Source organism: Scophthalmus maximus, chromosome 4 (assembly GCF_022379125.1).
Source record: "Scophthalmus maximus strain ysfricsl-2021 chromosome 4, ASM2237912v1, whole genome shotgun sequence".
Lineage (NCBI taxonomy): Eukaryota > Metazoa > Chordata > Actinopteri > Pleuronectiformes > Scophthalmidae > Scophthalmus > Scophthalmus maximus.
In genome coordinates this window covers 16,687,238-16,707,500 of record NC_061518.1, presented here as the reverse complement: position 1 = coordinate 16,707,500, position 20,263 = coordinate 16,687,238, and the positions used below count along the sequence as shown (strand labels likewise).

The 20,263-nt window shown below is 43.2% G+C and overlaps 1 protein-coding gene across 1 annotated transcript in view; it reads left to right on the top strand.

Moving 5' to 3' along the window:
• ush2a (Usher syndrome 2A (autosomal recessive, mild)) overlaps positions 1 to 20,263 on the top strand; it is a 176,120-nt gene that overhangs the window by 2,838 nt on the left and 153,019 nt on the right. The window contains exons 5-10 of the mRNA XM_035627624.2: positions 105 to 323; positions 3,386 to 3,554; positions 15,360 to 15,495; positions 18,540 to 18,603; positions 19,381 to 19,482; positions 19,810 to 19,999. Coding sequence (XP_035483517.2) covers positions 105 to 323; positions 3,386 to 3,554; positions 15,360 to 15,495; positions 18,540 to 18,603; positions 19,381 to 19,482; positions 19,810 to 19,999 — 880 coding nt within the window. The remainder of the gene's footprint in view (positions 1 to 104; positions 324 to 3,385; positions 3,555 to 15,359; positions 15,496 to 18,539; positions 18,604 to 19,380; positions 19,483 to 19,809; positions 20,000 to 20,263) is intronic.

The following is a 20,263-nucleotide window of genomic DNA, read 5'->3' as shown; positions in this document are numbered from 1 at the left end:
TTGTTTAGGCATGGGGCAGTGTTGCCTGTATTTCAAGGTGATGTAAAAACGTTCAAGGTCACTTTGAGACAAAATTTAAACATTTCCAAACTTCCTTCCGCCAGGGGAACCTGTGTGACTGAAGACGGTAACGACACCCGTCCCGGGACCCAGACAGACACTGGCACCACTTCCGATTCAGAGAATGTTTCTGGTGGATCCAGCAGTTTGCTGTTTCAGCCAGTCCGCAATGGATGCCTGGTCTCTCCCCCCTCACAGAGACTGGGAGCAGTGGGTTCGCTCACCCTGGCATTGTGGATGAAACCAAGCTCTCCTGGAGAGATGTGAGTCACACCTTTTTGTATTTTCTAAGAAATTAGAATAAAAGCAGTTGTTTACCCTGAGTTTTAAATTGATCGAATTACCAATTTCATCTTGGGCCCTGTTCAGACCTGATATTAATATCTGACTCGGGTCACAAGTGGACAACTCTTTAGTTTGTCAGTTCCATTAACATCTGTCTCCACTGACCACTTGTGACTGGATCTCACTTCCCTGCTATACAGATAAATAAACATAAACACACTGAGAGAGATAGCTACTTTCCATACGCCTCACAGCTAAATTAGAATAACCAGTGTGTCTATAGTGGCGTCCATGTCCAAAAAAGAAAAAAACAATAATCAATCATTTGTGTATCATATTTAATTATGAATCACAATTACTGATGTACAGTATGAGAGTAGACCAACATTATCTCATGCTACTGTTGAAATGTAGTGCTCTGCTGGTTCATGTTTAGTCATTTATCCTTTCTGATATGATACTGAATATGGTTCTCAAGCCCCGGGATATTGATCCAATAACAAGAAGCAGGTCATGTCTGGTCAGGTCACTATCACCATCAGGAAATGTTAGCCAACAACTGGCTGTCATGTCCCACTTAGACATGTAGTGTGTATTTGATGTTGTGAGGGGACGAGAGTGAGCTGCTCGGTTCCAGGCAATGCTGAGAAGGTGCAGAGTTTCACACACTCATATCAGCTTGCAATCACACACGAGATCAGTTGGCTTTTCCTTTGCAACCCGCTCTCTTCAGTGCAGCAACACTTGCAGTAGATTGCTCGAACAACATGCTTTCTCGTGTAACTAAAAACGGGCTAAACATACGTGACGTGTCTCTCAGAATAGGTGTCAAGTAATTGGAATCAAGTCTCAACTAACGCTGACTTAAGTGACATCACTTCAGCCAATTTTTTCTGACTTTGCGCACTTTCCTGCTGAGACAAGTAAGGTTTTATATAACATGAGCTGGACATTCTGGTCCGTAGTGTGGATTCACTTATGAAGAACGCAACGGGAGACTGTCCGAGTCAGACACGTTCACGACGACAGGAACATTTCCAGAACATTCAGACGAGGGGTGTTGAGTGAGAGTAGAGCCAACTCACTCAGATTTGTTAAACTTTTAGACAGGGGCCTGGCCGGGAAAAGTTCCATTCAATATCAGAAGCAACATTTGCGTCCTCACATACAGTACCCTCCAAAGTTCAGGAAAATGCCCAGACTTCTGTGCACGTCTGAAAGTAGCTATATTTTCACATACTCAAAGTCTGGAAACAGGTCCACCAACTGTAAACTGATGTGTACATGTGGTGGAGTTTCCTTTAATGTAGCTGTCATCATTACTAACTACCCTTTAGACAGATTCACCAATCTCAGTACTTAAGCCTATGAAGACAAGTCATGTTATATGGTGAAATATTATAATGTATTCATCCTTATTATTAGTGTCTTTTAACCAGTGACAAACAGTCTTGAATAGTCTTGGCTCATTGGGAGAATTATTTGTAGATGGATTGTAGATTGAACATTTGGAATAAGGGCATTCAAGAGACTAATTATGTGTTGAAAAGATAAATGTGTTTAAAGAAAGACACCACTAGATGCATATATATTGTAGTAACTCACTGGATGTCACATTTAACGCTGAGAAGGAGAATCAGATCGAATCTCTCCTTTTTATTTAAAGCCGTGATATAGCTTGTGAACTGGTCTGTCTGGGGATCCAGATGACAGACGTGTCCCGTGTTCCTTGGGCTGCCGAACATGACACCTGTATGGCTGAACGCATCTGAATGGAAGCAATATCTCTCCCTCTCTCTCTTTCTGCTGCTGTCACCGGCCATCAGTCTTTTGTTGTAGAGACGATCACGGCTGCCATCAAAGACGCCAGATGAAAGGAGGTCTCTATGCTCACCTCTGTCCATCTTTCCTCGCCCCACTCTCTTTGTCTCTCCCTCTCACTGTGATTTCACAACCCTCCCTGCATCTGAACAATGAACAGGAGCCGGCCACCTGTTCCTACGAACCAATTGTTTCTACTATGCCACGGCTTCATTTCTCGAAACTAACTATGAAGTTTTGTTTTGCGTTATTTGACGATTATCATGGTCTCAGAGTTTTGGACCCCACCATATTCTTTAAGCTCTCCTCCCCGTTGTCGCGAGGCACGCGTGCACAGTCCGCTCACACAGAGCAGGGCCAGTGTTAAAGTGATGTCTGTCTGCCGGCTGAGAACTCTACGCTTGTTACGTGAACATGCAAAGCCAAAGCGGTATTTGCACAAGTTATGCTGAATCCTGCCTGCCTGCCAACGACGGAAGAAAACTTTATGTATGTTTTAACGGGCCCCCGACACAGGCAACATTTCCCCCCGGTGCTGATGATAGTCAGTGTGTTTGTTTGAGAGAGATCAAGAGAGAGAGAGTGGGGGGAGAGCGATGCACACAGCTCTACAATGAAGCAGCAGCACAAAAACACTTAAGTTAGAGATCTGCTATTTTGTTAAAAAAAATAAAAGGATCATTATGAAACTCTGGTTGGGTATATATGGTGTATGTATAGTGTAGATGAATCAATAAAGACAACAATTAATTGGAGGATGTTATTTATTCTTTTAGTTGTTGTACTTTATTCTTGAACTTATTATCTTAACTGTCTTTCTCTATCTCTTTGCCTCTCCCCATAGGCACACACACGCACGCACACTCACCCACACACATGCATGTCCTGACATACATACATTATCATGCATATATCTATCTGTGATTTATGAGGTATATTGCCCTGGGTTCATAAAATCCATGATTTCCCATAAAATGTCAGTGATGGTGGTTAATATGACACGTGGAGGCTGTGCGTGTCTGTCTACACCGAGTGTAGCAGCAAAAACCTAGCAGTCATGTAAAATATTAATATTCTATGTGTAAATGTCAAGATGAGAGACTGCATGTAGTGGCACCTGACTCCAAGGTCCACTCTGCCTTCTGTTTTTTGAGTTAAGTTATAACTGCTCCTCACTGCAACATATTTTTTTATTGTGTGCATTTTTGTTTCCCCTCAGGATGCTGCTGGAGAAGAGCCTAGGAGAGCGGCTGCTTTTTTCTGTGACCGTGTCTGAGCAGGTGGTCACTCTGCGGTACGTTCAGTCCAGAAGTCAGACGACTCTGACCGTCCACTTCAGGGCAGAGGGCCGGCTCGCACTGGAGAGGTGGACACACCTTGTTTTGCAGGTAAGAAATCTCAGTGCTGTGACAATGGCCATAGTGGCAGTAAAGACAATCGCCCTGTTTAGTCAGTCACTATGAGAGGCCCACACTTACGAGCATGTACAGTTATGTGCATCCTTAGTTGTGTTTGTGTGCATTCAATCGTGCTGCCTTAGATTCACCATCAGATTGTCAAAAGGGCGGTGAAAGAAGAAAGGTCTCTTTTTTATCACAGGGAAACAGTCTCTGCAGCCTTTCCTGTCTCCGGTTCTCTTTCATTTTCTGTCCATGGTTTTCTCTTTCTCTCAACTAGCGAGTGGTAATTATACTGGCAAACATCTGCCTTGGCACAGCTGCTGGGGCCAGGGCTAATGCACACACACACACACAAGAACACACACACACACACACACACACACACACACACACACACACACACACACACACTGCAAATAAAACATACATTTCTTCATGTTTTACAAAGTAAACAACAGAAAATCCAGACCATCATAAATTAAACAAAATAAGTAAAGAACATAGTACCGGGGGTTTTTCAGTTAGTTTTCCATATGCTTGTGTACCGTTCGTATTGAAAGTGTGACACATCGTCTGTGCTTGTGTGCGTGTGTTGGGACTAAAAGTAATTTCCCATTCTGCAAAAGTGGTCTCAGACTTTTTGACCCCACAGTATGTAAGGTTGTTTAATTTTGTTGCTTGGTTATGTTTGTAGTTGGTGGCTCCTTTCAGATTTTTGTGGACAAAAACATAATTTATTATCTTGTAATTCTGAGGTTTGTACATTCAGTTTCAGTATCAGAATGTGAAGATGAGAATTAAACTTTTTCATAGTTGTGGATTAGTTATTTTAGGGTATTTTACATCTCAACTCTGCACCTGTAAATGTTATTGTTATATATGAAAAACAGGGAAAGATGCAGTAGAAGGTAGAATATGTAAATGTATGAATATTATATTTCAATATATGGGGGTTTTCTTTCTTTCTTACTTTTTTAAATTTGAGAAGGTATCAGCAGTTAAAAATATAAGGCTGACATGAAAAAAGACGAAAATTATCTTTGATCATTCTAAAATGGCAGCGTGTGAAGGGGAGAGAGTATTGAGGCCCCAAATGGATCCCCCTTTATGAGTGTGTGTGCGTGTGTGTGTGTGTGTGTGTGTGTGTGTTTGGTCTGTTGAGGAGTATCAGTTTACATGTTACTCTACTGGACAATCGCTTTCTTTCAGCATCTCTGAATATCACCATGACAACTATGGAAGAAGACATAGTCACCATGACCAGCTTTGTAACCCCAAGTGCCTGTAACTTAAGTTGTTTGTGTCCACGTTTTGTCGGATAAAATCTGGGCCTAAATTCTTTTAGACCTGGCACACATTTTGATATAATCATATTTTGTCAGGTGTTTCACAGTATGAGCCTTGCTGGAAAGAGAAATGATTGCACCCACTGAAATGCTATATATATGTGTGTGTGTGGTCTTCCACAGAGAGAACGAGAGACCGACAGACACCATTACTTAAAAGGACAGTTATTGCACCTATCAATAAAATCTAGTTTAGTGGCTGTCTGATTGTTGTTGATGCCTGGTACACTAATTTGACAGATCAATGTGTCCCTATACAGTGGTGTTGCTGATGGTTCAGTTGGTAGCTACTGTGTGTGTGTGTACAGTATGTCTCAGTATGTCTTTATGCCCTGTGGCATACATGTCTTACATGTCTATGTATAGTATCTATGAGGGCTCTACATGTCCATGTAGGCAAGGAAAAAGGCTCAGAGGCACTTTACTAAAAGTGTGTTGCATTGGTGTGGCTTGGAGGTGTTTTGAAAGTGTGTGTGCGTGTGCACGTGTGTGTGTGCAGTGTTGTGAATCGGTCTGTCTTTTGTTTAATAGTGTGGTGATGTGATCTGCTTTGACCATTCAGAAGAATAACATAATCATCCTTGACACTCAAACACCATTCGCACACTCCCAGTCTCATGCATGCACACACACTTAAGTACTTGTTCTCTCACACAGACACACACACACACACACACACACACGCACACACACGCACACACAGTTCAGCAGTAATTTGTAGCAACCTGTCAGCCACAATACAGACATTACCCTATGAAGGAGCTGGGTAATTTAGAAACCTTTCCTACACACACATATACAATACACACACACACACACACACACACACACACACACACCAGTCATCTGTCGGTTTGAAAAGATCAAAACACCAAAAAGACAGTCAAAAGGAATATGGGTTTCCAAGTGCCAGGAGCGATTTTCACACACACACACACACACACACACACACACACACACGCACACACACACACACACACACACACACACACACACACACACACACACACACACACACACGGTGCCAGGAGCAAGGTGCTGTAGGGATGCTGGTGCTCCCTAGGTAATTGTCTTATCTGATTATGGTAACGATGTAGAGAATAGTGGAGGAAAAGGTAGCCTGGGGGAGGGAGGGACTGAGAGAGGAGAGAGGGGGGAAGTGGGGGACGTGGCTCAGTGAACTTAAGTGATAGCAGCGAAGTCGGTCTAATATGAGACTCACCTTTCAATACATTTTTACAGTTGAGTACAACTGGTGTTACAGTGGCTGATGATCTGTGTATAAGTAGATCGGAACTGGTCCTGTGTGTTTCCATTGTCCAGGTTCACAGTGGTCCGGTGGTAGGTCCTGGCGAAAAGAGCAGCAACGCTATGCGCAAAGCAGGAAAATGAAAGGCTGAGACGGCGGCACTCATTAAAAACATTGAGCTGCATGTCTGTTCATCAGCTATTGATTGCATGGAGCATTTTATAGTTACCATAAAATGTGTAAAATGTTTAAGTGGATTATTTCACCCGTTAGCCTCAAGTGAGAGTCATTATTGGGTTTATGTTTATTATATTTATGTGTCACGGAAGCTGCAGGACATGTGTTATTTTATGATTGCATGAAAACTATAGGCAGTGTCCTGGTGGGAAAATGCTATCAACAAGCGCAAGAAACACAAGGGAATAACTAACTAAGCCCGAGACACACTGCCTGCATTCCTGCTGCTCTACCCACAGAATGTTCCGCACATGTTCCTGCTGTTGTGAACGCGTCTGACCCGAACAACTTCTTGCTTCGTCCGTCATACAGTATGTGAACTGTGGAAGCTGACCGGATGCAATTTTTTTGCGTAAATCTTCTGGAGTTCATGTCTGCAAACGGCGCATTGTAGTTGTTCTCACCTACTAATGTTTCTGGTTCTGCCGTCAGACAAATGAGCTGTTGTGAAACGGCTATTTAAACACTATGTGTGTCATTCACATGCTGCTTCGCTGTAGTGATAAAAGCCTTAGTTTATAATTGCCAGAATCAGCATAAATCCAGGTTAATGACAACGGCCACCGAGCCGACATTTTACAACGAGAATACACTGAAGTCCATTTTGGAGAAGCTCAGTATGGGAGGAAGAAAGAATTTGCGGTTTTAGTCTGGATGGAGGGCTGAAACAGAGAGAGCTTTAATCAGCGTAATGTGGACGTACTTGAAGTGAATGAGTCAGTGAAGGTTACGGAGAAGCAGCGGAATAAAATGCATAAATGATGTGCTGTGTTTGATCTGTAGCTCAAGTCATTGGACATATTTGGATCTCGTTTTTTTCTTTTTTACATCCTTTTGTCACCCGTTAGCTGTTCTGTAGCTGCGGCTGTAGTCAAAATTATGGCTCATGTGAGGGGATGGCATGGTGTAGAAGTGGGAGACACTGGGAGGACATGGACACTGGATGACTCTAAATAATTCTTTTATACTTCCTCAGCCTTGTACATTGTACATGTGTCAGGTGAACAATGTTTTAAAAAAGCTGAAAGTTGGAGAGTACTGTGAGTCATATCGGAAATGTAGAAGTTGGTGTCAGAAGAGGAAAACGAGTGAAATATATTATAAAAAGAAATGGGGCCCTGGAAGTAAGATCAATTAGGAGAAGTGTCGAACTAGGGACAGTAGAAGATGGAAAGAAGAGAAAGGAAGAGGGTTCACAAGTTAAACAGCTCGGGCGTACAATCTTTTGGAGGACCAGTGATTGACGGTGTGCCTGGAGGACCCCCAGAGGGGGCCGTCTGTTAGTGCTGGAGCAAATCAGCATTATCGGATGAGACACTGGCAGGGACAACCAGTCACACTGGTCCCATCACGACACAACACGGCTGCATGAATGTTTAACACTTGTGCGCGCACACACACACCTACACGTACTCTCTTCTCTCACTCTTGAACACACACACACACTAGTGATGCTCGCACTGCGTCCACATACACACAGCGCCACACACTCGGAAGTGGCTGGTTGCTCTTTCGGAGGGCTGTTGGCAAAGACAGAGAGAAGAAGAGGAGAACTGTTCAGAGAAAGATAAGTGGGTCAGCTTCTAGAGTGCATAGAGGTCGAGTCTAGATTAAAAGGACACGCACACATCTATACATCATCTATCTGTGTATTCGTTGAACTAGTTGCTCCCATCTAATCTACAATGTGTCATCTAGACCCTGATAGCTCGTCTGCTCCACTACTCTGCTCTTGGCTGCTAAAACTTTTACTGCTCGACTTGATGACCTTAATGAATGTTTTCACACACAATTACACTGGACAACAGTATGTGTGTATCTGGACTGGTGTGGTCTATTTTGCACCAACTGATCTGATACCACTTTCTATCTCTAGCTTTCTTTCTCGCATAGATGCACTTGTCTCATCACCCGACTCTATCTGGTTTTGTCTCTTTTTTCTTTTCTCCTTCTTGCTATCTGTCCTCCTCTCCGGTTGCTCTTGGTCTCTGACTCTGCAAACACTCAGACATTATGCAAATGGATAATCATACGTGGAGTACCTGAAGTTGAGCTTGAAAGAAAGTGTTTGTACACTTGTGAGTATATGCTGTTCTCTGGCCATATGGTAAAATTGTTGCCCACAGTCACATCCCAAACACCTATCCCATCCCGTGTGTGTGTGTTTGTGTGTGTTGGGGTGGGGGGGTTGTTTTGTGTGTGTGTGTGTGTGTGTGTGTGTGTGTGTGTGTGTGTGTGTGTGTGTGTGTGTGTGTGTGTCTGAAGGTGAGGCAAGGTTGTTATGTAGGGGTGAAGCGGACGCCTCTATGGTAGCCCTCTGCCCGCTGGCGCAGGAGGCGAAAGGGCACGAGTCTGGCATCAATTACATAGTGTGAGGGGGGGGAAAGGTGTGTGTGTGTGTGTGTGTGTGTGTGTCTATGTGCGGTGGGACTTGGGATTTTCTGTCTTTAATCTCATTTATTTAATTATTTTACATGAGTATTTTGTGCCAGTGTACAGTGTGGTTCAGCCCTAATAGTGAGAGAAAGGCACTTACACAGCCAGGGTTAAGAGTGTCATTCCCACCAGAGATGAAAATGTATGCGTCAAGGTGCTCTGGATAAAAGGATTCACCAAAGGGCATAAGTTATGTTAACCTCTCCTTTCGACAAATACAGTTTCCACACTACAGTAGAAATCATATCAGATGGGTTATCATTACTGTTACTGCTGAGAGCAAAGGAAATTCTAAAACCCAAAATAATAACCAAAGTATTTTTAAGTTTTTCTGAAGGTGCTCAACAGTGGATATCAAACACATGATCCTGTCCAGGGCTGGAGTTGTTTGTTCGACATCGCGTCACGCGAACTCACTCGAGTTCAAATATTCCAACTCAAACGAGTGAAGGGAATTATGCGAATAACGCAAATACACTGATACGGACAGTTTTAATTGGATAGGGTTTTAGCCACGTTGTGTCCGATACACATTCAGGTTCTTTGTGAATGTCATCAATAGAATTGTTATGTTTCCACCATCAGTTAAGAGAGCGCTGGTATTGGATCGGCACTCGTCAGCCAGAGGTGTGAGTATCTGAAAAGTGGAACAGAAAACAATGGGATTGGTACTTGGGTTCATTTGTAAGACATGATTAATGATAGATTACATTCTGAAACAACCAAACTTGAATTTGACCAGCGTCACAAATGACAAGCGATAACATGGCCTCAACCCAAAACTCCGTGCTTTGTCAGGATCCGTGTGTCCAGACATTCTCTCGTGTGCTTCTCCTTCCTCGTGTGCTCTCTGGAGGGTATCTCTTTGCTTTCTGCCTAGAAAGAAAAAGTCCTAGAGACTTATGGTCTTCATTAAAAGGTTGGAGTGTCACCTTATATATGTCCCCTCTCTCATTTTCCTCTCTTTATCTATCTCTCTTTTTTCCCCGAAGATGATTTTCTCTTTCTTTCCTCCTTTTCTCTCTCTACCTCATCTATCTCTCATTCTCTCCCCCTTTCATTGTCTCTCCCCCTCCACCTGCTTTGCCCTTCCCTCTTTCCCTCTCATTTTCCTTACACACACACACACACACACACACACACACACACACACACACACGTGCACACACACACACACACACACACACACACACACTTTCCCCTCCCTCCATCTCCCTGGGGACAATTTTCTTTTCTTAAATAAACTGTCATAGCTAGTGTTAAAATATGGGCCGTACACGGGGTGAGCGCGGCAAGGCAAAGGCATGAGGCCCTGGGCTGGTATAAAACATGGATAATATGCTGTGAGAGGTAATTGTATCTTTTAGCGCTGAGATGAGTAGAACAAATGTGTTTCCTCTCCATCCTGCCCCTCTCTCTCTCTCTCTCTCTCTCTATTCCCTTCCCTCCTCTCCTCCTCTCCCTATCTCCTCCTTTTCACACTGCAGCCGTGCTAATATGATAGAGAGAATATTGGCTGTACATCAGAGCTGCTAACAGTTCATAGTGGGTAAGGGCAAGTACAGAGGGGGTCGGTAGGACTAAAGATGGTGGGAGAGGCTCGGAGGGTGAATAACAAGGAGAGGCGTGATAGCAGGAAAGAGAGAGAGAGAGAGAGAGAGAAACAGAGAGGGAGAGGTGACAATGAGCCTGGAGAGGCATTCAGTCACATTTCATTTTTCCATTTCTTATTTTTTTCGTTTGCATTAGGCCGGGAATATCTGTGAATATCATGCAACCTGTTTTTCTCAAATCGTCTTGAAGTCAAGATGATCAAACGACGAGCACAGTTGACCCAAAGCAGTGCTCGACATTATTATTGCACTTGCAGAAACCATAAAGTACTAGAGCCCCGTTGTCTTATTCAAAATTTCCTTTTCACCTCCCTTCATCTGTTTTAACACATGCACCCACATCAACGACTCAGTATAAATATTATCTTTGAAAGTTTTTGGTATTTTGAATATGCCTCTGTCCTGACTCAGTGGTATCAAATATCTCATATCACCTCAATCTTTCTCTCCTTGTCTAAAATATTTATCTTTCTACGTCATTGTCTTTTACCATATACACTGCTTTTCCTCTGTCAGCCCCAGTGTCTTCCTCCCGTGCAACCAGCTCTACACTCCACCGTCTGTTCATCGTGTATGTCTTCATTTCCTCTCCCTCTCTCGCTTTCTCTAGTTTTCTCTCTTTTCTTCCGAACATTGAGAGCTTCACTGGTTGTGGAATGAGGTGTGTTATCAGTGAGTCGGTCACAGGGCAATACAGCCCAAAGCAGAGGGGCTCTAGAGTGGGAGTTTGGTGAGGCGGGATGTGTGAGGGGCGGAGACGGAGAGTGAGGGATTAGAGGAGAAGAGAGGTGAGGAAGAGCAGACAAGCATGAGAGGGGCAACAAGAGAGAAGAGGGTCTGAACAAGGAAAGCAAATAAAAGCTGTGTAAGTTGAGTTGAGGGGAGCTGGGTGGGAAGACGTGAAGGGTAGAAGTAGCAGAGCAGGTACTGAGAAGCTAAGATTTTAGAGCAGAGAGTGTTAGAGGAAAAGAAGAGGGAGGAGAAGATGGTGGAAACCTAAAGGGGCAGTAAGCGATTCTAAAGTCATACACCTTTTGCAAATATCGGCGAATATTTCACGGTCCGCTAGCTGTCGGTTTTGTGTGTGCGCTGAAAAAAATCTGGGTTTTTCGGCTCAGCCCTGGCTCTGTAAATCTTAAACATAAAAATGGTGCTGGCCACGCTGGTGTCCCATACCGGCGGTCATGGGTTCGCGGGTTAACCAGCCAGAGCAGTAAAATTGCAACAACAACAAAGGGGAAATTAAGCTTTCTCCAAAATCGCTTACTGCCCCTTTAAGTCAGGTTCATTTGACTGATTTAGGCCCAATTTAGGGGCCCAGTTTTTTCTCAGGTGCCTATAGGACGTGTGTAACATAAAACACTCACCATCCTTGGAAACAAACTCACAGGAAAAACAACAGAGGAGGGCATCCCTTTTGCCAGGTGAGAAAAATGATGGCAATAAGTACCATGTGTTTAAAGAAGACAGACATGGCAGTGATGGAGGAACATGAGGGAGCAGATAGGGAATTGATCAGGGGAACAACCCAACTATAGGAAGGAAATGAGAGAAACAAGAGAGGGGATTGAGTATGTGACAAGAGTGGGAGGTCAAGAGGAGAGTGCAGAGAGCGATGGACTGGTTGGAGGTGGAAAATGTGGAGGACAGGTGAGATGGGATCTTCCGTGATGAAGGTAAAACAGGGACAGAAAGTGGTGTCTTCTTTTGAAAAAGGAAATGAGAACAACTCATGACTTAAATTCACTTACACGTACACATACGTCAATCATTCACTGAAGCCTGCACGGTCACCAGATCTCAACCCTGTTGAGCACAGAGGCATCTTAAATTGGGAGCACTCTCCACCGCAATCATCAAAACACCAACTGAGGGAATATTTTTTGAGGAATGATGTTGTGGTTCAGTTAAAGCGACCAGGTCATGTTGCTGCAGCCCATAGACACTTCATTCCTGGTTAACGGTTTGTTTCCCCTCTTATTTTTAATAATCCCATATGTTCCCAGTTGAAAAAATAAAGAAAAGGTATAATCGGCGTATCATCTTCACAAATTTGTTTTGAGACAGTTTCACATAATTCTGAGCGGTAGCATGTGACCTTTATAAGATTTTAAAATGATGAGGATTCATCTTACTACATCAAATTTGATTATTTTGGGGGTTTTAGTTTTCTATATTGGTTTATAAAAATCTGTGATCAATTATTTTATATATCACAGTATAATATTATGTGTATTTCCTCCCGCTCCTTTGAGGCGCAGAGTTCTACACTGAGCTTAGAAGAAACACTGCTGTCCACACGATGTACTGAGCCATGGCTTGGCAGGAGTGTGAAAATCGAGAAGAGCTTTAGTCAAAATGCCAGCCTACAGATCACTAAAAGCTTTCCACTCAGGGTTTTCCTGGGCTTTTAGAGAGGCTTAGGTGGTAACATTGCCAGTAGGGTGGGTATTGCACAGGGAGAGGTTTCCTCAAGCTCCCTGGGAGCACAGAAACCTTTAGGAACAAAGTTGATTGAAATTATTTAATTTGGAATTATCAAACTTCTCTTTGAAGCAAGAAATAAATTGCATGGTGTAGTGCATTACTTGATGGCCTAGTGGAACACCTGCAGCACTTCCCATAGATGAGTGATATAATACATAGACAACATTACAGCCACCGGACACAGAATGGCAGACGTTATGAGATAACTGTAGCTATGTGAAATGGGGAAATATGTAATGCTGTTAGTGCTGTTCTGACACGAGTCGGGACTTTGCAGGAATGTTGCGGGAGAAAACATTTGAATTGTAGGCAACCAGGCTGGATACTTATGGAGCTATGGGTTAAGACTCAATGCCTAAGCGGGCCCAGGATTGAAGCCCATCCGCACAATAATTACCAATGAGAATACATACCACAACCACTAACATAAAGTTTGTCGGTAACTGTGTTAATTATGTAATTACAGGCTCAGTGTGTATCTGATAATCCTTGCTATGATGGTACCTGAAAGTGCTTTAGTTAAAAAGCTTCACACAGCTTCATGTCCTCTGTATAAAGGGAAGAGGATATAGGTAGAGTTTAAAGTAGTCCTTAGTTCTTTCCTCTGGACTTAGTGGACACGGTCCAAATGAGACCAGTTATCAACACTGAAGAATTCTCCGACTCCTCTTTTTTCCCCGTCGTTCTCAAAGAGCTGTGAAGTTCCAGCGGCTAAAAGAGACAAAGAGAGGTAAAATACAGATGGACAGGGAAAAAGGAAACATGGAGAGAGAGAGTGTTTGTGAAAGCTAACAAAGGGGAGTTGGCTGCGTTTCAAAAGGCCACGTGGCGGCTAAGGAGGATGAAGCGCTTCAGGATTCATTTACATCAGGCCTGACAACTGCCTCACATCTCCCCCAGAGCCACACAGCTCTGGCTTTGAGATTCCTAAAGAGGGCCCTTCTTCCAGCTCCCTCTCTTACACTCGCTCTCTGACTTTTCTTTTTCTCCCTCCTGTCTCTTTTTTTCTCTTTCCTTTTTTTTTTTCCTCGACTCTTATTCTCTCCTGCGCTTGCCAGTCTTCAATCAGCCATCATGAAAGTGTCTGTCTGGGCGTCTTAACTATCCTCTGAGAGGCAGACACTTGTCTGGACCTGCCTTCATCCCCTAAAGGCGTTTTTTTGACTTGGACTTATTTCCCTCCTCACACCTTTTCAACTTCCCTAAAGAGCTGACAACAAGTGAGAGCGACACGGCAAGATAAACATGAGGGAAAGAGACAGGCAGGATGATGAGAGGGGGAGGTGGCCGTCTAAGAGGGGGAAAGAAAGTACAGATGGTTATGAAAAATAGGAGGAGAGGGAGCAAATGAATTGGTAGGTGAGGACTCTCAGCAAAACTGAAAAAGGTGAAGGAACCAAATGACTTTGTGAAGGGGAAAAAGGACACGGCAAGGAGGACCAGAGTGGAGGAGAGACGAGAAAGATGAAGAAGTGTAGCAGGACAGGGAGAGCGACGTTTATCAGTCGTCCCACAGGGTGTTTCCCAAACACAGGATTTGGAGATGGGGTAAAGGGAGAGTGGGACAGGCCACATTAAAGTTGTTGGGGTTTATTGGGGGGGAGGCAGGGGCTCGTATTGGAAGTATCTTCCCTTTTTCTTGTGTTTGATGTGACAGGGAGCTTCTCCCGCTTTGACGTTGTTGTCTGCTGCGCAGTTTTTAATATTCATGCAGCAGATCGGGAAAGGCGCGAGGAGTGGAGAGGAGATTTTTGGTCAAACAGAAAGCTAATTTGCGGCTGAGGCACTTTAGCCCCAGGCTCTTTTCTGCTACTGGGGAAATGAGCTGGAAGATTAGCCGTATGTATAATTCAGACACACATGGTCACACACTCGCATGCATAGTATGTGCATATACTTTTGTAAAAAAAAAAAGAAAAAAAGATACGCATATGCACACAGAGCAGCTGCCACTCTCTCTGAGATGTTGTGTTACAGCAGTAACTGGTTGGTTGGTTAGGGGCTAGGCCTTTACTGCTGCAACCCCCCCTGCCCATCATTTGGACTTCGGTGTTACTGTGGAACTTGGACTGTTAGGATATCTGGTGATGCCACATGCAAATGCTGATTTACTACTTGATTATTTTTTTGGTTTGGCTGCCTGGTGTATAGTAGATGCTGTTAGAGAAAAGCCAACAAGTTTTCTTTATTCCCTGGAAAAAAAACCCAAAAGAGTGGCCTCTATGCACTCAATAAATGTTCATGCATCAGCAAAGGTACTTGGAAAACAAATGAGTGACTTCATTGTTTAGCATAGTTAAGTATGATTAGTCGATTTAGTCAGAAAACAAAAAGTGGCAATGGACAAATGGTTTCTTGTTCAACTGAAGATACAGACTGTTCCCAGTGCAAATACAAAGGTTTTTGTCTCTGACTAACTTTCCAGGTCCATGACAGACGTGTCAGTCTGTTCCTGGATGGACTTGAGGAGGATGGGACGCCATTTGGGACACGATCTCTGGCTTCCAGACTCTTTGATGCCAGTGAGGATGGTGCCATGAGGGTGGGACTCAGCTCGAATGGTAAAGATTGTTGTTTTTTAAACAAAAGTACTGAAGCTTTTGTATTTTTCACATTGGTTCTAAATTTGTTCCAGATTCACATGCTCAATTCTCCAGTGGCACAGTTTTGAAATATCCTCTAAACATATCAAAATGGAAAAACAATACAACAAGTATATAGTTAAACATTCAAATTAAAATGTAGTTACCTGTATTTGGACATGTTTTAAACGGCAGCAGTAACAGTGAAAAGCAAAGCAGAACTTTTTTTCAAAGGTGAAATTAGCTCCTCCACAATCCTCCTCAGCATGAACCACCGTCTGTTTTTTTTCTCCCTCCAATTGGAGAAGAATTACCTCTGTATATCTTAATATGGTGTCAATGACTTAATATGGTGTCAATGACTACTCCACCTTTATTTTCCCCGCGGCCTTTATCCCCCTTCAACTAGAGATCTGTGATTGATTGGTGGTGCCTGGGAGCCGTCTGAGAGTCAATAGGGGAGAAATTGAGAGAAAAATGATATCCGTTCATCTCCTGGGTGATAAACGAGTGTTTTTCTACTCGTTTATCAGCCATTGATCCCTAGTTCACTGCAGGTAGCATCTGATCAGCTGCAGATCACATCAGAGGGCATGATCAATACAAGTGATTGGCTCAGGGGAGGGAGAGAGAGAGAGAGAGGGTGTGTGTGTGTGTGTGTGTGTGTGTGTGTGGATGTCGATTGAACCTGGGGATGTGTTTGGAATTCTGATCGTTGGATTGATTATGCGAATGCTGATCAGATGTATTGATTAACAACTATGTCTGTTTTTGGAGGGGGCCCTGCTGACTGAAAACTGTGTATGTTAAGTACAATGAGAAGTTGACAAGAGAAGAGCTTATGCCAGATACAATTTTGGAAAAGTGATCGATCAGGGAAACATGATCGGTTGTATCAACGGAGGCACAGAATTGTCCTGAATCAGCTGCTAATAACTGATCATTAGTGATCAAGGAGTGCAATTTAACAATTTCATTGGTTGCAACAGTGAGCCTAGCATATAGGTTTGTGTGTGTGTGTTTATAATATTGGTCTTCTCATAATGTGAATGGGGGAAAAGTAAGGCACGTGTAGATGAGGTAAACCGATCCGTGTACTCCTCCTCAACCTTAAAACATGCCAGTAATTCAAAATGAAGAGGAACTATTGATTGTTGTTTTTTTATCATGAAAAGTTCTACGGTGCACAGACCCGACATCAATGGCAGAGGGAACCGTTCCACCACCTTCTCTCTCCCTTCCTCAGTGTTACGCCAAGTTTGGCCCGCCTGCAGAGCGCTGCATTTCTGTCAGGGCGACGAGCACAGTGAAAGTGCAAACTGCTGGACATTGTGGTGAATTCTTAGGCAAAGTACGGCTCGGACTTTCTATAGTTTATTATCGGATGGAGGAGTCGCTTGCTTGATGTTTCAGCTGAACATTTCAGAACATTTCTGTTCTTGATCAGTGTGTGTTTAGGCTCTACATTTCAGGCATCCATCCATCCATTAGCTATGCCACTATAGACAAAAATTCATACACAACCCCTCGTTAACTGCAATAAGTGTCATTAGATAAAAAACCCTGAATACATTTGAAAAAAAGAAGAGGAATCTGAGAGAGATGGTTGACAGAATCTGAAACACAGAGAAAAGACAGAGACCTACAGAGAGAAGAGAGAATTAAGGCTTATACCTTGCATCATCCCGGTAACAATAGAGAGAGTGCTTTTCAGAGGAAGGCATAATCCCATTTCCACACGCTAAAGAAATCCTGAGCCAAAGCCTGAGGCTGCACAACCACACACTGTTCTAACACACTTAGATCCCATAACACTCCCTCGCTCGCGCTCTGTTTTACACACTCGGAAACCCCCCCAACACACACAAACACACACACACTCAAGTTGGCCCAAACGTAGCAAAGCCTTTCTCAAATGCAAATACACACATAGATGCACGGCACTCGCACACACTCTTTCTCTAAAGTGAGGATGTTTTTTTTTTTTGGAATACACACAGGAAAGCCTCAGACACACATGCACACACTTTCGCAGTCAAAGCTAGACATGGCAGGGGTTCTGTCGACGCTTCGAGACGTTATCCGTTTTCTAAGAGTTGTTGTCGAACTAGACAGAAGTTTGTTGGACACCAAAAAGGCTCTGGCTCTCTTTGGACCAGCATCATTGTCCGCGCGTGGGTCTCTTGTGTGGGTGCCGATCCAACATTGTCATGTACTGTTTGCATGGTCGTCTGAGGAGATGTGTTGGGGGCTTGCCTGTGTTGATTTATGTGTTTGATGATGTTTCCCTGTGTGCTGTCCAGTATTTGGACTGTCTGGACACTGTGCTCATATGGTTAAGGTATTCCAGTGTATGCAGTGTTTAAACAGCTTCTGGCACCGAGGCATACTTGATATGTTGCATCTGTTTTCCGACATCTTCACATTTACCTCCAATTGTTCCGAAGTTGAACCTGTTGTTAGGCAAACTCATCCATTTGTTTTTAGCTGAAAAGAAAAGAGAGAATAAACTATTACATCCAATAGACGTATGATTATTTTTGACCTTAATCTTGATCTTCCTGGGTTCTGGATGCTCTGCAGCTCATCATCCTCATCTTTTCCACAGTTTAGAAAATTATTATTTCAATTGGTCCTGAATAGACAGTGCTTTTTGACATAAATCATTAAAGAAAAACAGTTTTCCCAAAGAGAGAAAATGGGTAAAGCCAATGGGTAATACCTAGTTGTCCTCAGACAGGCCTGTCTTGGCCCTGGCCTCAAACCAAGTTAATGCTTTTGCCCTTATGAGTCTCGTCGCTTTCTAGGTGAACCAAGTGTCGACTGTTGCAGATCCTGGTCGGCTTTGTTTCATGAACTTGGTCCTTTTAAGCAGCTGTGAGCAGCCTCACTTAGCTGGTGTTAAGAAACTGATAAGATAATCTACTAAATGCTGTGAAATCCTCTCACTCACTTCCTTCACTGCGCGCCCATTAACACCGTCTTGATGTTTTTCCCCCCTCTCCCTCTTTTCATCTCTCCAGGGTCTAATCAGTTCATCGGGCGGATGCGGGACTTTAGATTTTATCCTGCCACTCTGACCAACAGGTGAGTGGGATAGAGTGAGGCAGAGTAACAGGTAATGAGCGGCTATCTGCCGAGGAAGAGGGAGGAATCGCAAAAGGACAGAAGGAAATTAATGTTGTGAATGACAAGGTTATTTGGAAGGGGAACCGTGATTTACCCAGGCGAAGGAGGGGATTTCATACTCCTGGAAAGATTGATGAAAGGGGAAAAATTGATCAAAAATGAGGAGAAATAGACAGATATTGTATAGATTAAAGCTACAAGGATAGAGGAACGATATGGAGTGAGAAAAGTAGAGATGGTTAGAGGAGAGAAGAGTAATCATTGCATCTTAAGATCCATACTGCTTCCTGGAGGATTTTCCAGCCAATTCGATACAAAGGCAATTAGTGTTTTGTTTGGAAGTGGTGTGGAGCACACAGCACGGTCTCGGAGCTTACAAGTTAGTCCCATAAAGATTTGGTTTTGACACTTTGCACTAAATGTTCAGTCAAAAGCTCCTCGACAGGTGCTTTGAGATTTTATCTCGACGTTGAAGGTGTTACAAAGGCTTATTTGTTACTGTCATTTTCATTCAGCCCTACTTTCACTCCACATTTTAGATTGTATTAATAGTCCCTAATAGTCCCTACTATAATTTACCTTCTTTATTTTTGGTGTTTCTAATGATTTTTATGTTTTTTTTATGCAAAACATACATTTTCTTAAAAACTGGACATACGATTACATTTATTCTCCAGTGTTTTATCATAGTTTAATAAACAAATTATGCTGCTGTTTTTTCTTTTCTTTGAAAAGGGAAATTGTGGAGTTGTACTCAGGAGTCCTGCCTGAGCTCCATGTCCAGTCAGAGTGCCGCTGTCCCCCCAGTCACCCCCGAGTTCACCCTTTAGTCGAGAGGTACAGTATCACAACTTCTCATGCCGACAATACGGAATTTGTTTGGTAAAAATCTAAAATTCGTACTTTTGTGTTTGTATTTATTGTATTTATATGTACGAGTCTGCATTCTGGTCACTTAATGCCCTTTTAAAGCTTCATCATACCTGGTGATTAAGATATAATATTCCTTTATTCGTCCCACAATGGGGAAATTTGGTAAACAAATTATGGATTATGGACGTTTTGAGTGTTCCTGTAAATTAGAGACTAATTTCGATGTTTAAAACCAGTTTTATTTAATACAACTGTTACTGTTGTGTAGCTAACAACTGCCACTGTTCACAGATACTGCATCCCCAACGCTGTTGAGGACACCACCAATGACAGGGTCTTGAGACTGAACCTTAACGCCCATCCGCTCAGTTATATCAATGATCAGGACATGGGCACCGCATGGATTTCTAAGATCATGACCACACAGGAGCTGGATGAAGGAGTCACAATTACAGTAGATTTGTCTAATGGACAATACCAGGTGAGTCATCTAATATCTCATTCAAGTCAAGTCAAATCTGATTGAATTCAGCCTTAACTTTAGTACACACACTGTACTGTATTTATCTGCTTGTAACCGTGTTTGCAGTGGACAGTAGTTTCATCTTCTTTCTAAGCACTGCAGTAACAGGCAGACGGGGGGCATAGCGGGAGAGCGAGAGAAGAGAGAGAGAGAGAGAGAGAGAGAGATTGCTGGATTTGGGCGTTGTCGACACTCGGGTTGTCAAAACACTCATCCGTCTCC